Here is a 13,189-nt window from a genome sequence, read left to right on the forward strand (position 1 = left end):
TTTTTTTTTATTAACAAGTGTCCCCAGTCCTTAACTAAGTGCTTTCAATAGCACCATAGTCCTTCACCGAGTACTTTCAATAACATCAGGGCCGACGCTCCTTTTTTTGTAAGACAGTCAGCGAGTTGAGTTTTTGTGTCCGACCAGAGTACCTTCTTGATTCTTTTACTCTGTATGAGCTCCTTTATGCTGCTTATTTCCAGTCGAAGACGTTTCTCAGAGACCTGTTTTGTTGACTTAAGTGCATCAAACAAAGAGTGGTTGTCTGTCACACAGATCAACGGAGGAGTATTCAGCTCAGCATTTCCAGTAGTAAGTTCAGAAAAGAGAGTAGTCAGAAAAATGGCATTATCTATTCCATCTGACAGGGCCAGAGTTTCCCCTGCCAGAGTACTCCTCACCACACGTCTAATTTTCTTAGATTGCCAACAGAGAGGAGAAAACTTCCCTCCTTCTCCCATGAGACCAATTAATGTCCCCCCCTGTGTGCCCCCATCAGGAAGATTTCCAAGGGAAGCATCACTGAAAACAACAGTTTAGAGCATCACGGTTTCCCAAATGTTGAAACCTGAGTGTCACATTTTCAGATTTAAGCTTTCTAATGACCTTATTTGTCTCGTGAATAGACTGGACTGTAGCATACTTTATATTTGATGCTAAACTGCATACATCAAACATAATGTCTGGTCTGGTTTGTTTTGCAACCCACAGTATTTGTCCTATTTTTGACCTAAGCTGCTCTTTTTCAGTCTCATTAAGAGAGGCATCCCTCTGCACAGCACGTGCTACTTGCAGTCGAATAGGCTGTAGGTTTTCAATGTAACTATGCTGATGTACATGAACTACACCATTAATAGTAACAAAGTTCATTCCCACATAGCAGAAATTTTCATGTTCCTCACGTCCAACATGTAACACAGACTTTAGTGTAGGTATCACATCTGTTGAGAAGTTTTGTGAGCCTGCCCAAAGAAAATCATCAACATGACATGCGAGTACTCCAGTAACCTTACACTGTTCATCCAACCAATAGAATACTGCTGGATCTACTTTAGACATTTTACCACCTGTACTCAGCATGATTTCTTTCACTTTGTTGTACCAATACAATGATGCATCTGCAAGGCCGTAAACACACTTGTTTAGTTTCCATAGAACATTTTCTTTTCCTGCTTCAGGAGGGGGCCGGACATAGATTTCTCTGGACAACTGCATGCCCTGCAAGAAAGCAGACTTGATGTCCATAGAATGGACTTGCCACTTATTTTGACAGATTACAGCTAATAACAGCCTAAGAGAGTCAGAAGCACAGGTTGGAGAATCTTTCTGCAGCTCGTGAATATTAAGCTCTTCAAAACCTCTGGCTACGAGTCGCGCTTTGGGCACAATACCATTCGGAGTTTCTTTGAGACTACAGACCCATCTGGTAGAGACACCCTTTTGACCTGCATCATCAACTTCCTCAAAAACATTGTTTTTGTACCAGTTCACCATTTCATCCTGTTTGGCTGCATCAAATGAAATATCTTTTGTTATGAGTACATCAGCCTCTCTATCAGTTGATTCAATGTGAAGATTATCAACACATGACATATCCACTGACTGTTTTTGCCCATCACTGCCATCATTTTCAATATGTTGCAGATTGAACCAGTTTTTATATTTTCCAGAGGCTTTGCCTGCTCTGCATAAAACCTTGGCTCTCTGTAGACCACCACAGTTCTGTTTCATAAATGTTACAGTCTGTCCTGTTTTTAACTTTACACCAGCAGAAGAGACAGGATTACCACACACATCGTGATCTGTTTCAGGTTGTGTCATTCTAGGATAAACCACTTCTCCTGTATTAACCTCCCTGTCGCTGATGTTTTCTTGTTCGCTGTCTGTTTTTTCTTCACTATCGGAGCTATCTGCTGCATTGTTTAAGCTGCCTTTTTCACTTGGTACCTGGCTGTTGTCTTGCTCATTTTGCTTATCTTGAGATTCCTGATCCTGTGTGTTTGTTTTACAGAGCCTGGATTGATGTACTCTAACAAGAGTCCCTCCATGTCTTACAAATATAACAGCTCCATCCTGACCAATAACTACCCCTGGTCCCTTCCATTCAGGACAGTCTGCTCTTTTGTAATATACCTTGTCTCCTGTCACATACATGTCATCTGTGGGCCTAAGCTGCTTACGTAGTGCCCTTCTTATTCGCTCAGAAGTCTCTGCTTCTGTAAATGCTTTCCTAGAAGCATGTAAAGCAGAAATGTGTTCTCCCACTTTAGCACTCACAGTGGTACCTTCTAGAGCAGGCAATTTATCAACTAATACAGAAGGAAGGTTAGGATTCTGTCCAAACACTAATTGGTATGGACTGTAGCCATGAACATTCAACATACTGTTCTTAGCCATGAGGGCCCAGTCAAGGGCAGTGTGCCAGTCACATCCATTTTCTCGTTTGACCTTCAGGATGATCTCGGTGAGTGTTTGGTTATGTCTCTCGAGTAGTCCGTTGCTCCATGGACTGTATCCAGCTGTTGTTCTTGTCTCGATGTTAAAGTTTTCAGCCATGTCTCTGATTTCTTGGTTGTTGAATTCCCCTCCATTATCACTGTACAGCTTCTGGGGGGCACCATGGACACTTATCCAAGTGTGAATGAAGGAGTTGACAATTTCAGATGACTTCTTTGTTTTCACAATGTTTCCGGCGCTGATACGCGTAAAGTGGTTGATGATGTGAAGATACCATACACCTGGTTCTAACTCATGTAGATCCACTGCCACTGTCTCCTTATATTCTGAAGCCATGGGCAACCCCACAGCAGGCTTTGGCTTTGTCCTCTTGTACTTTTGGCATATTTGTCATATTTTGTCATATACTATTTGTTGTAGAATAGTAAAACATTCTTTGTCCTTATTTCCTGAACTGTGAATGAGCCTCTGTAGCCTGTCTGCCGACGCGTGACCAAACTGTTTATGGAGCTTCAGAAGGACTTTGCGTTTCTCATCTGGAGACATATTTTCTGTCACTGTTAGAACTTCCTCTTCAGTTTGATCTTTTTTAGTGTCTTTGTCTCTGATATCGACACAGTAATGTCCAGAACTAGTAAATTCAAGAGGAATAGATTGTTTGAACATCACTGCACTGTCCTTTTCCATGTCCAAAATGGTCCCTGCTTTCTTCAGTGACGTTTTACTCAGCAGGAGTGGAATGTCAGCCTTGACAACTTCTGTTTCAACTAGGCATTTTGTCAGTCCTATTTTAGCTGGTAATTTCACATTTCTTGTGGAATATACCAAATTCCCATCTCCGAATCGAAATGGTCTGCAACTGCGAGTTTCTGTTTGCATCAACTGGTTCACTTGATCTTGAGTGAGGTCATCAATATAGTTTTCCAGCCATTTCTCCCCACACACAGTACGTGTACATGCAGTGTCAATAATCGCTGATCCTAATGATTCAGTCATGAATATCTCTGCATCTGACATGGAGGCCTTTGTAAACAATGTGATGTTACATTCCTCAATATTTGCATCTTCAGTTATTCTTACTTGTTCGGTTTTCTTGTGTGGACAGTCTTTAGCCCAATGAAATGTACACTGGCAAATAGCACATCTGGATCTCTTAACGTATTTATCCAGTGGATTAGTCCCTGGTAATGGATGCGTTGGTTGTCCACTTTGCCACGTTCCGTTCCGTTTTCCTCTTCCTTGTGGTCTTTGTTCGGTGAAAAATGCCACGTCCTGGTTCACTTGTATTGCGTTTGACGAGCCTGTCGTTTTTCCTCCGAAAATCCGTTTTAGAGCCGACTTCATGGATGAAAACGTCAACTCTGTGCAGGCCGTCAGTGCTAGCTGTCTGTTTTTTTCGTCGAGGCAGGCCGTGTCCAATAGCTTAAAAGCCAGCACAGCGTCAGGAAGCGTCATATTATACTTTTTCATCCGATTGTACCGCTGTTCGAAATCAATTATGTAGTCCGCCATGGAAACCGAACTATTCTTCGTTATTCCATCAAAATAAGAATACGCTTCATATGCGCGATCCTTTTCCTCTTTTAAGAACACATCGTCCAGCTTAGCCATCAGCGTTGCCATACCATTATCACTGTCTAAATCCTCCGCAGGTATTTCCATCGCCGTTTCACGGGCTCTCCCCTCAAGCCCCAAGGCAACAGCGAGGGCTTGTTTCTTTTTGTCGAGTTCGGTAACTCGCGTCCAGATATTAACTTCATTTTTCCAACACTCGTATGGCCTGGTTTCATCAAATTTCGGCGGAACTTTATAACTAGCTGCCATCCTTCAACCATCCTCTGCTACCATGTTAAATTAAATAAACACGACGTTTACTCAGTTAACGCAATTTATTCCTTCCATCATCCCGCTCACATCAACAACACCGTTCCTTTACAACAACGCCCCCTTTTACCCGCGCGCTCACCTTTTAACCGGTGCAGGCACTAACCTTATTTTTAACCCGGAAGAACCTTCTTCCATGTGAACAGAGTAGGGAGGAAATAACATGTTAACAATCAGTGCAGGCTTGTTTAGGTTATTGACCGCTATGAAAAGTGATTAGTGTAGCCTACATAAAAAAAGCCTTGACCATAAAACAACAGGACAAAAATATAGTTGATTACTAGACATAATAATTTCATGACTCTAGACACTTCTTTGTGAAGACAGTGGCGTAATACAGTGAAATAATATGTTCTTTAGCAATATCAAAACAGTAGTCATGTACGTGGGTAAAATTTTCCCGTTGGCGGTTTTAAGTATACGATGACCCCTGGCGGTTCTAGTGTTAATCCCAGGCGGATATGTGTTTGTGCAACTATTCTTAGGCAAAGGTGTGGGTGTATCGAAACAGCAGTTGAATTGTCAGTTGACCCTTTTATGTGGGTGTAAACGCTAGTCAAAATGTGGGGGTGAGGATTGGAACTCTGAGCGAATGTACTGTTTTGTGGTCTGGCATATGTCGCGTGTTAGTCAACATTCCCACGGTTGCTTGATAACATTTTCATGACATGTAACTGAAGCACAATTGTTTGCCAGACTGTTTTGTATAAAATGTGATGTTGAAATATTAAAAAGTTAACAACACCGTTATTTTCCATACAATCATAGTGAAGGGTGATCGAGGTTGTCAAGCATCATGACAGAAAAGGATGAACCAATATTAAAATTGTGCTCAATACTGATGAGCTGTTCAGGTTTGGTTTCTGTCAAAGCTTTTACTTCCTGAAAAGCTTGGGGTCCGGTTTTTCATGCTCACCAAGGCTGCATTTTTGGATAAAAAATACAGTAAAGACAGTAGCATTGCACAATGTTATTGTAGTTTAAAATAACATTTTATTTTAAATATATTTTCAAATGTAATTTATTCCTGTGATGGCAAAAATTTTCGCCCGCCATTACTCCAGTCTCCAGTGTCAAATGATTTTGTGAATAGTTCAAAAGAACATTTATTTGAAATCAAAAACTCTTGTAGTATTACAAATGTCTTAACTGTCACTTTTTGATCAATTTCATGCAAACTTATTAATAAAAGTATTAGTTTCTTTAAAAAAAAACTTTTTTAAAAACGTAGTGCACATGGTACTTTAATGCTTTAGACTATGTTGTAATAATGTTATAAAATATATCACAGTTAATCACAGCATTAAAGAATTCTTTCTTTCTCTAAGTAGGTACCACATGGAGTACAGACAGCTCCAGCAGGAGCACTAGCTGGTTGGTTCTGAGAAACCTCACACCACAGGTATCCTTGTGGCTACTGTTATGTTCACTGACTTAAAACTTCTTGGTTAATTGTGTGCAGTGTTATATGACCCTCTTTCTGTTCTGTGACGTTTAGATTGATGGTTCAACACTGCGGACACTTTGCATGCAACACGGGCCACTCATCACATTCCATCTCAACCTGACGCAGGGCAATGCTGTGGTGCGCTACAGTTCTAAAGAGGAGGCTGCCAAAGCCCAGAAGTCCCTACACATGTACGTTGAATGTTTTACCGTTGTCGTCTTTTGATAGAATAAATCTTCGCTATATCATCACAGTCATCTGTTCTCTTTCTCTAAATACCTGCTTTTCAGGTGTGTTCTGGGAAACACCACTATACTGGCAGAGTTTGCTGGAGAAGAGGAGGTGAACCGCTTCTTTGCACAGGGTCAGTCCCTCGCGCCCACCACCAGCTGGCAGGCCAACCCTGGCACCAATCAAACACGGCTGGGGGGCGGAGGGACGGCGGCCATACACCCCATCGGCCACTGGAACAGCAGCAGTCTTGGAGGAGTGGGCGGGACGGGGTCCAGCGGTAAGGCAAGCAACGAGCTGCTGTGGGGGGGTGTACCGCAGTACTCCAGCCTGTGGGGGCCGCCCAGCACTGAGGACGGCCGAGTGGTGGGCAGCCCCACCCCAATCAATACGCTGCTCCCTGGAGACCTGCTGAGCGGAGAGTCCATGTGAGAATGCCAAGTGCTCGAACCCCCTAACTGCAGCGAAATATGAAACTTAACGAGCAAAAACCAAGCAAATCATTTGGCGATAATCAACGTCAGTGGAACTGTGAAAAACCAAGAGACAGGAGGCTGAGGCCACACTTGCATAGAGGCTGCTGACCTTCTTCCTCTTCTTATTTGTTTTGTTTTGTTTTTTTCATGTTATTTTGGTCATTAGGCTTGGGTTACAGTATTCTATAGACTTCTTACGAAGAACCGTGACTAAAAGAGAAGTGAACCTTTACCGAGACTTTTCTCTAATAACTGATACCAGTGTGAAAGTGTATTTTACTACAAACCGATGAGACAAGCTGCCATTTTTTTAAATTCCTCTGGCACGAGCACATCCTGTCAGCCCAGTCACAGCATATCACCCTCTCCCTGAAGAAACATGCGTCATTCCAAACCAACTTCCCCTACTCCCTGTCTTTTAGACTGGATCCATGGCTTTTTTCAGTTGTCCTTTGGATCGTTTGGATTAATTAACAGCACTAAACTTTAGCCTTAACTGCTGATCAGTCACACTCCATTTGTACTTTGAAGAAACTCATCTTAAGAATTGCACATTTTCTAATTTCTGAGCCAGGACTGTCATGGTTTCGATCTCAGCCACAGCATACTTGCATTCGTCCTTCCTGTTTCCCTCGGTTGCCATCTGTCCTCATAACTCTCAAAAGGACGGACAGATATCTGACCCCTCTGCACATTTGAGGCATTTATTCTTAAGCTGAGAGGACACGTGGACAGCTGAGGTATATATTAACCACTGCTCACGAAAAAATGTACAGGAATCACTTTTTCAAATGGACTACTTTATTTTCACTCTTTCATTTTCCTAAACGACCTCGGCCTCTCAAAAAAAAAAAACATATGCCCTCAGTCGTTTGTCTGAAGTGCAATATATGCCACAGACTCTTCCGTCCATCTTTACGCAGTACTTTTTTGCCGGTGAAACAGTAGGAGCTCGCCTGGGGACAGGGAGGGATCAAAGACTTGTCTCCTGCCATGTCCACCAAGTGTGGGACTGAACAGAAGAGGACTCTCTCTCAGTGTGTAAGCCCATGGTGATGAAACATTCACAAGCACTTCCTCTACACACTCAAGGACAAGTGTGACTACAGGGGCAACAGGGGCTTCAAACCAAATAAGAGGTGTTTCTTGTAACCCAGTAGACAAAGTGCTTTTTTTTTTGTCGTTGTTGTATTTGGTACAAAAGTATGGAACAAAGAAGGCGTGGTTTCTTCATAGCACTTAGCAAGAGCGTCAAGCTCCGACTTCAATGCCAACAAATTACACATGGATTTGTGAAACTGACAAAAAGCAACCATGAAAAGCAATCTACCGAACTTCTCCTCCATGCTCCTTTTTGAACTCTAAACGGATTTTGCCGTTTCCTTTCTTCTTCGTCTTCGTCTTTCCATGGTCTTTTGACTTTGAAGTCAGACATTTCGAAAATGGTAGCAAAATGAAGGGATGTCTGATGAGGAAAAAAAACAACAACACCGCGCAACAAGACTGAAAAAGTCACATGTTTTTGTTTTCTTTAAGATGATATATATCAAAGTAAATATCACTGTTACAGTACTCCAAAATCATTAGCCTTTTTATCTGGAGATGCTAGACGTGTTGTAATGTTTCTAATATAGAAACAATTCTGCGGGGCCCCGCCTACCTGTATGATAAGTGTGGCCATTGAGTGCCTATCTGCTGTGGCGCCTCGGGTGCCCACACTCTGACTTTTGACCCGCTGTGCCAGGCCGGCACACCAGATGCCGGAACGCCTGGGCCGGAGCAGTGGCTCCTTCAGACCTGGCCAATCAGTACGTACTACTACTGCGCCAGCACTCGACCTCGTCTCAACTTCACTCTCATAGACTCTCTTTCTCCTTCTCATGCAAAGATCACTTTAGCTGGAAGTGGACAGGTTCGTTTTATGTACTTTTTATATGATCGACTGGGTTTTTCCATTCTGGAATTGCCAGTGTTTTTTTTTTGTCAACATTGCTGTTGTTATCGTCGTTGCTGTTGTTGATGTTATATCGTAATTTTACGCTTTTTTGTTTTTCGATTTGTGTGTGTCAATGCAGTGGTCTCTATGGTAGCTGCTCTCACCAGCCCCTCTTGCTGCGCATATGCAGAAACACTCTGATTAAGAGGCACACCTCAGCGTCAATGGTGGTGGCGATTTGATACTGAATAACTTGTAGTGAGGGTTGTTTTAAGGATGGAGCACACATAGTGGCAAAAACGAAGAGTAAGGTCGATGGTGCTCAGTTTGTCTTCTGCCTCTCCTCTGCACTTTCCTCCGCTCCGGTGTCGCAGCCCTGCCAGGACACACACTCACGCTGGTGCTTACGACAAAGGGCAGACAGAGTACACTACTTTACCTGGTCGCCACTTCTCACAGTAATAAACGCAAATGATAACGGAGACTCGGTTCTCCACTTCTATGCAAAGACCGACCGAGAGGTGCAGTTCAAGGCCTTCAGCTTCAATCTGTAGTCTCTCCAAGCCCACTCTTCAGCTCACCAGTTGATTGTGAGAAGGCAGCTTCCTTACAGTGTGGCCTAAAGTAAGAAACGGGCCCCGCTTTGTTTGAACTGATGACCAGGCCCTCACTGTTTACTCTCTGAATGATCTCTTACATTATGTACATGCAGTCTCAGGGCAGCCTCAGAGAACCCCAAACTGTTTTAGCGTTACAAGGAGGGCGTTATTGCATTCTCCAATGTGGCTTTAAAGATGCTAAATGGGTGGACGAGTGGACTCGGAGAACTCTGTTTTTCTAGATCCTAATGTAACTATTCTTGATCATAGATTTAACCTAGACATGAATCTATCAGAGTGGAACTACTTTCTTGAAATTTGTCTTAATGTTTGGTTTTGTAAAGAGCACATGGAGATGGAGAGGTAGAATGCAGGTTGGCACCAAGACAGACGGGTAGCACCTTGTCCCGGGTACAAATATACGCCTGGGAGGACTGCTGACAATTAAACAGGGAATCCAGAATGTTTAGGTGCACTGTAGATGGTTCACATTTGGGTACACCTTTTTTATTTTTATTTTTTTTTAAGCCAAAAAAGGTTTTTGTATGATTAATATTAATATTGTTGAAAAAAGGAAACTTTAATTCTGTAGTACACTCTTGACTGAAGTGCTTCTCTCTGAAAGCCTTTGATGCCCTGATGTGGCAGACAGATGACTCTGGGGTTGCTGTATTGATGGTATTAAATTCTGTCCTGACCCGATAGTAGGGGAATGGTGCAGATTATAATTTTTTTTTTTAAACAGGTCCATTTATATATATATATATATATATATATATATATATATATATACACAGTGGGGAGGGAGAGTATTCAGAATTGTATCAGGAGGCCTGGGGCACATGACAGTTGATTCCAAGTCTTAAAAGGGGAAAATCCCTTCCTGGAAGGGGGGGGTTTACACTCGAGTGACACTAGCAACAATCACTATTGCCTGTTTTTGAAGATATATATTTTTAACTGCCTTTTGTCTAAGCTGTACTCGAGACCATGAAAATCAAACGTCCAAAATGCGTTTAAAATCCAGAGGATTGCCTGGCAGACTAGCTAGCTAGCCAGCCAACAAGTGCCCAGTCCTTCACTGTGGGCATATACTTATCTATAGGACTAATGTAACCCAGCTCCATGAGCGAACGGCTCAGATGCAACTTTGTTTAGATAAGAAGGCTGCTTCGATCGTATAAAATAACAGGACCTGGGTGGAGATGAGCTCTAAGAAACACAAATCCTCTTTCTTGGGGTCCTGGCTAGAATATGCACATGCTGGTTGATATACATGTACAACTGAAATCCTGTGTATGTATATAACTGGTTACCTTTTTGTTTATTTACCATTACTTTGGTTTACAGGCCCGAGTAACCCCGTTTCCTTCTCTTCATAAATTTACCTAGATGATAAAAAGCATAAACATATCAAAATTATACAAATTAAAAAACACAAATACTTGAATCAAAAGAAGCGCCAATAATGTAATGTGAAAAATGTTTTGTAATAATTTTGTCATTCATACACTTCCAAGCTTTTTGATAACATCAGTTCAAACTGAACTAAGAAAAAAAAAACGTAGTTCAAAAAAGAAAAAAAAAAACAGTGACATCGGTTGTATGTGAGTGTTTGCACAAGATTGCGTGTACTGTATGACGGATGAATGTGTTCATTTGCCTGTGTGAGTGGGTTCAAACCAATGTATGCTAGTGATTACAGTGGATTTGTTTGCGCCTTTGTTTCATTTTAAGCATCTATGGTTTTGTTTTTTTGTTTTTTGTTCGTCTTTCTTTTGTTGGCTAGTCAAAAATATATTTGTGTGTATATTGTTATCGTATTTGTTATTAGAGTTACACTGAGTGTCTGCTTCCCCTCATTCAGCTAATCGTACAACATGATATTAAAGTACTAAGGGGACAAGGTGACAATTCATGTGTTAATGTTTACTCAAGGACTTGAGAAAAATAACAAGTGTTTTTTTTTTTTTTATCTGTAATACTATTATCTACCTTATAATGGCTTTTATTGTGGAATAATCCATGATAAAGAAATTGATTATTTTTAGTATTGCACCATTGTTTTTCAGATTATAAACAGAAAAAATACAAAAAACAAAAATTATATAAATATAAAATGTGGGGAAATTTTTTTCGAAGAACTGTGGCCAATGATCGATGTGGAGGGACTTGTAACTCCCCATGTTACACCATGATGAGCTGGATAGACATCTGGAGAAGAGTTTCTTACAAGACTCATTTCAAAGGTGCCTACCTTTCTGGTTTGCTTCTTTTTTTTTTTTTTGGGTCGTTAATGTTTGTATGTGTTCTAGTTTTTGTTCACGATCTTTGAGCAAGGCCACCAACAGTTTACAAGCATTTCATGTTTTTCTGAAGTTCAAGGAAAAGAAATTTTGCGATGGGATTGTCATGAGAAGAGAAAAAAATCCTTAAGGACATATACTTCCATCAAATGAATAACAAAAACACTTTACGGAATGAAGATTATTGTGCTACTTGCAGAACTCTGGGATTGATCAGTGTTGTCAATTTTTTTGTTTGTTTTTTATTTATGTAGGCAATGTTACTTTCATAGATTATCAAAGCCTGTACTTTTTATTTTTATTTTTGAAAGCAAAAAAAACATTTCCTTTGTTAAAAAAAAAGAAAGAAAAAAAGACATAAATGTTCACTATCTTGCACACACAAAACAAGTGGATCATGTCTCAGGAAGGCAAGGGTTCCAGAGTACCAACTCCACGCCATTTAATGTTAGTTTTTAGAGAAAGAGGATAACAGGAGAAAAAAACTAAAAAATCATAAGCACTGAAGGTTATGGATTTCAGAAGAAGAAAATACATTTGTTTCTAAATCCGTAGCAGTTACATATTTACCAAATAATGAACTCTTAATGAACTTTAAAAAATGGAGTGCTTTATATATAAATCTATATATTGAAATTGCTTTACATTTTAAACAAAATGATCAATGATTTTGATTGTTCAAAAGATGGTGAAAGAACATACAAATGCTGTATGTTTGAATCTTTATTGTATTTTCTTAACACGAGGTCCCTTACTGTTGAAATCAGGACCATTGTGCATTACTATTTCTTTCCTCTTTGTCATTCTGTCTCTTGTGGCAGGTATTACATAATGAGAAATTAAAAAGTGGGGTTGGGCAGGGATTCTGTATCAAATTGATCAATTTAAAAGAGAAAAAAAGCTGGTTTATATGGATCATGATCTATGCACAAGGGGTGGGGTACGTAAAGCCTCTGTGACCCATCTGTCATTGGGATTAGAGGTATTCTTTCTGTCCTTTTATTGTGCTCATTTGCTCTGTTGTCTCCCTCCCCCACCGACCCCATCTTATTTTCCATTTTTCATGTTTCTTACATACAGTACATCGCCATGCTGTGTATTCCTAAACCAATGAACTGAAGCACTGTGGGGGGGGGTTTGTAGCCCATGACTTTCAAGGTTGCCTGTGTTCTGCGCGCGTGTGTGTGTGTGTGCGACTGAGTGTGTGTTACTGGGATGGGTGTGGATGGAGATACTGGGTTGCTTTTGCCTTTTGATTTTAAATGTCAAGGAATCTGTCTGTACTGAGATTTTAAGAAGTCTGTGGCTTTTAATGTTTTTGTTTTCACTCTCTTTCTCTTTTTCTCTCCTCATAGAATGTGATTGTTGCCATGCACCGAAAAAAAAATGTTTTGAACTATGGAGCTTCTTTCAACAATTAATAAATTGCATTTTTGTTCTTGGCTGTAATTAATTTGGTTTGGTCATTTGGTTTGGTCAGATGGGAAGTATCCTGCAGTGTTATGGGCTATAGGATGAATATAGGTAAAGTGGGATGCTTAATAACCTGTCATTGTATTCTTCTGATAGAATGAAAATGTTTTTAGTAGTGCGAGATGACTTATGTAGCAATCTGTATCACATAAAAAATGCCCATGATAAATTATCAGAAAGTATCCAGCCTGTATTCATCCTGCTTTATCTAAAATTACTTAAACCCAGTTGTTTTAAATGAGTAAAGAATTGGAAAATGCTGTTTTAAGGAAGAACTACAACCAGTTTGATCACTGTACGTAAAAGGAAGAACTTTTACCCAATTTTATAATTTTATCTAAATACATTAGTTTATTAATATTATTAAAAAAAAATTATTG

The 13,189-nt window shown here is 40.5% G+C and overlaps 1 protein-coding gene across 3 annotated transcripts in view; it reads left to right on the forward strand.

The window, feature by feature from the left end:
- LOC107590414 (trinucleotide repeat-containing gene 6C protein-like) overlaps positions 1-9,357 on the forward strand; it is a 75,825-nt gene extending 66,468 nt beyond the window's left edge. For all 3 annotated transcript variants that reach the window (XM_016279154.1, XM_016279156.1, XM_016279155.1), the window contains 3 exons: positions 5,670-5,743; positions 5,840-5,979; positions 6,079-9,357. In XM_016279154.1, coding sequence (XP_016134640.1) covers positions 5,670-5,743; positions 5,840-5,979; positions 6,079-6,451 — 587 coding nt within the window. In that variant the 3' untranslated portion in view covers positions 6,452-9,357. The remainder of the gene's footprint in view (positions 1-5,669; positions 5,744-5,839; positions 5,980-6,078) is intronic.
- Positions 9,358-13,189: the final 3,832 nt, after the last annotated feature.

This window comes from Sinocyclocheilus grahami, unplaced genomic scaffold (assembly GCF_001515645.1).
Source record: "Sinocyclocheilus grahami isolate Dianchi unplaced genomic scaffold, SAMN03320097.WGS_v1.1 scaffold127.1, whole genome shotgun sequence".
NCBI lineage: Eukaryota > Metazoa > Chordata > Actinopteri > Cypriniformes > Cyprinidae > Sinocyclocheilus > Sinocyclocheilus grahami.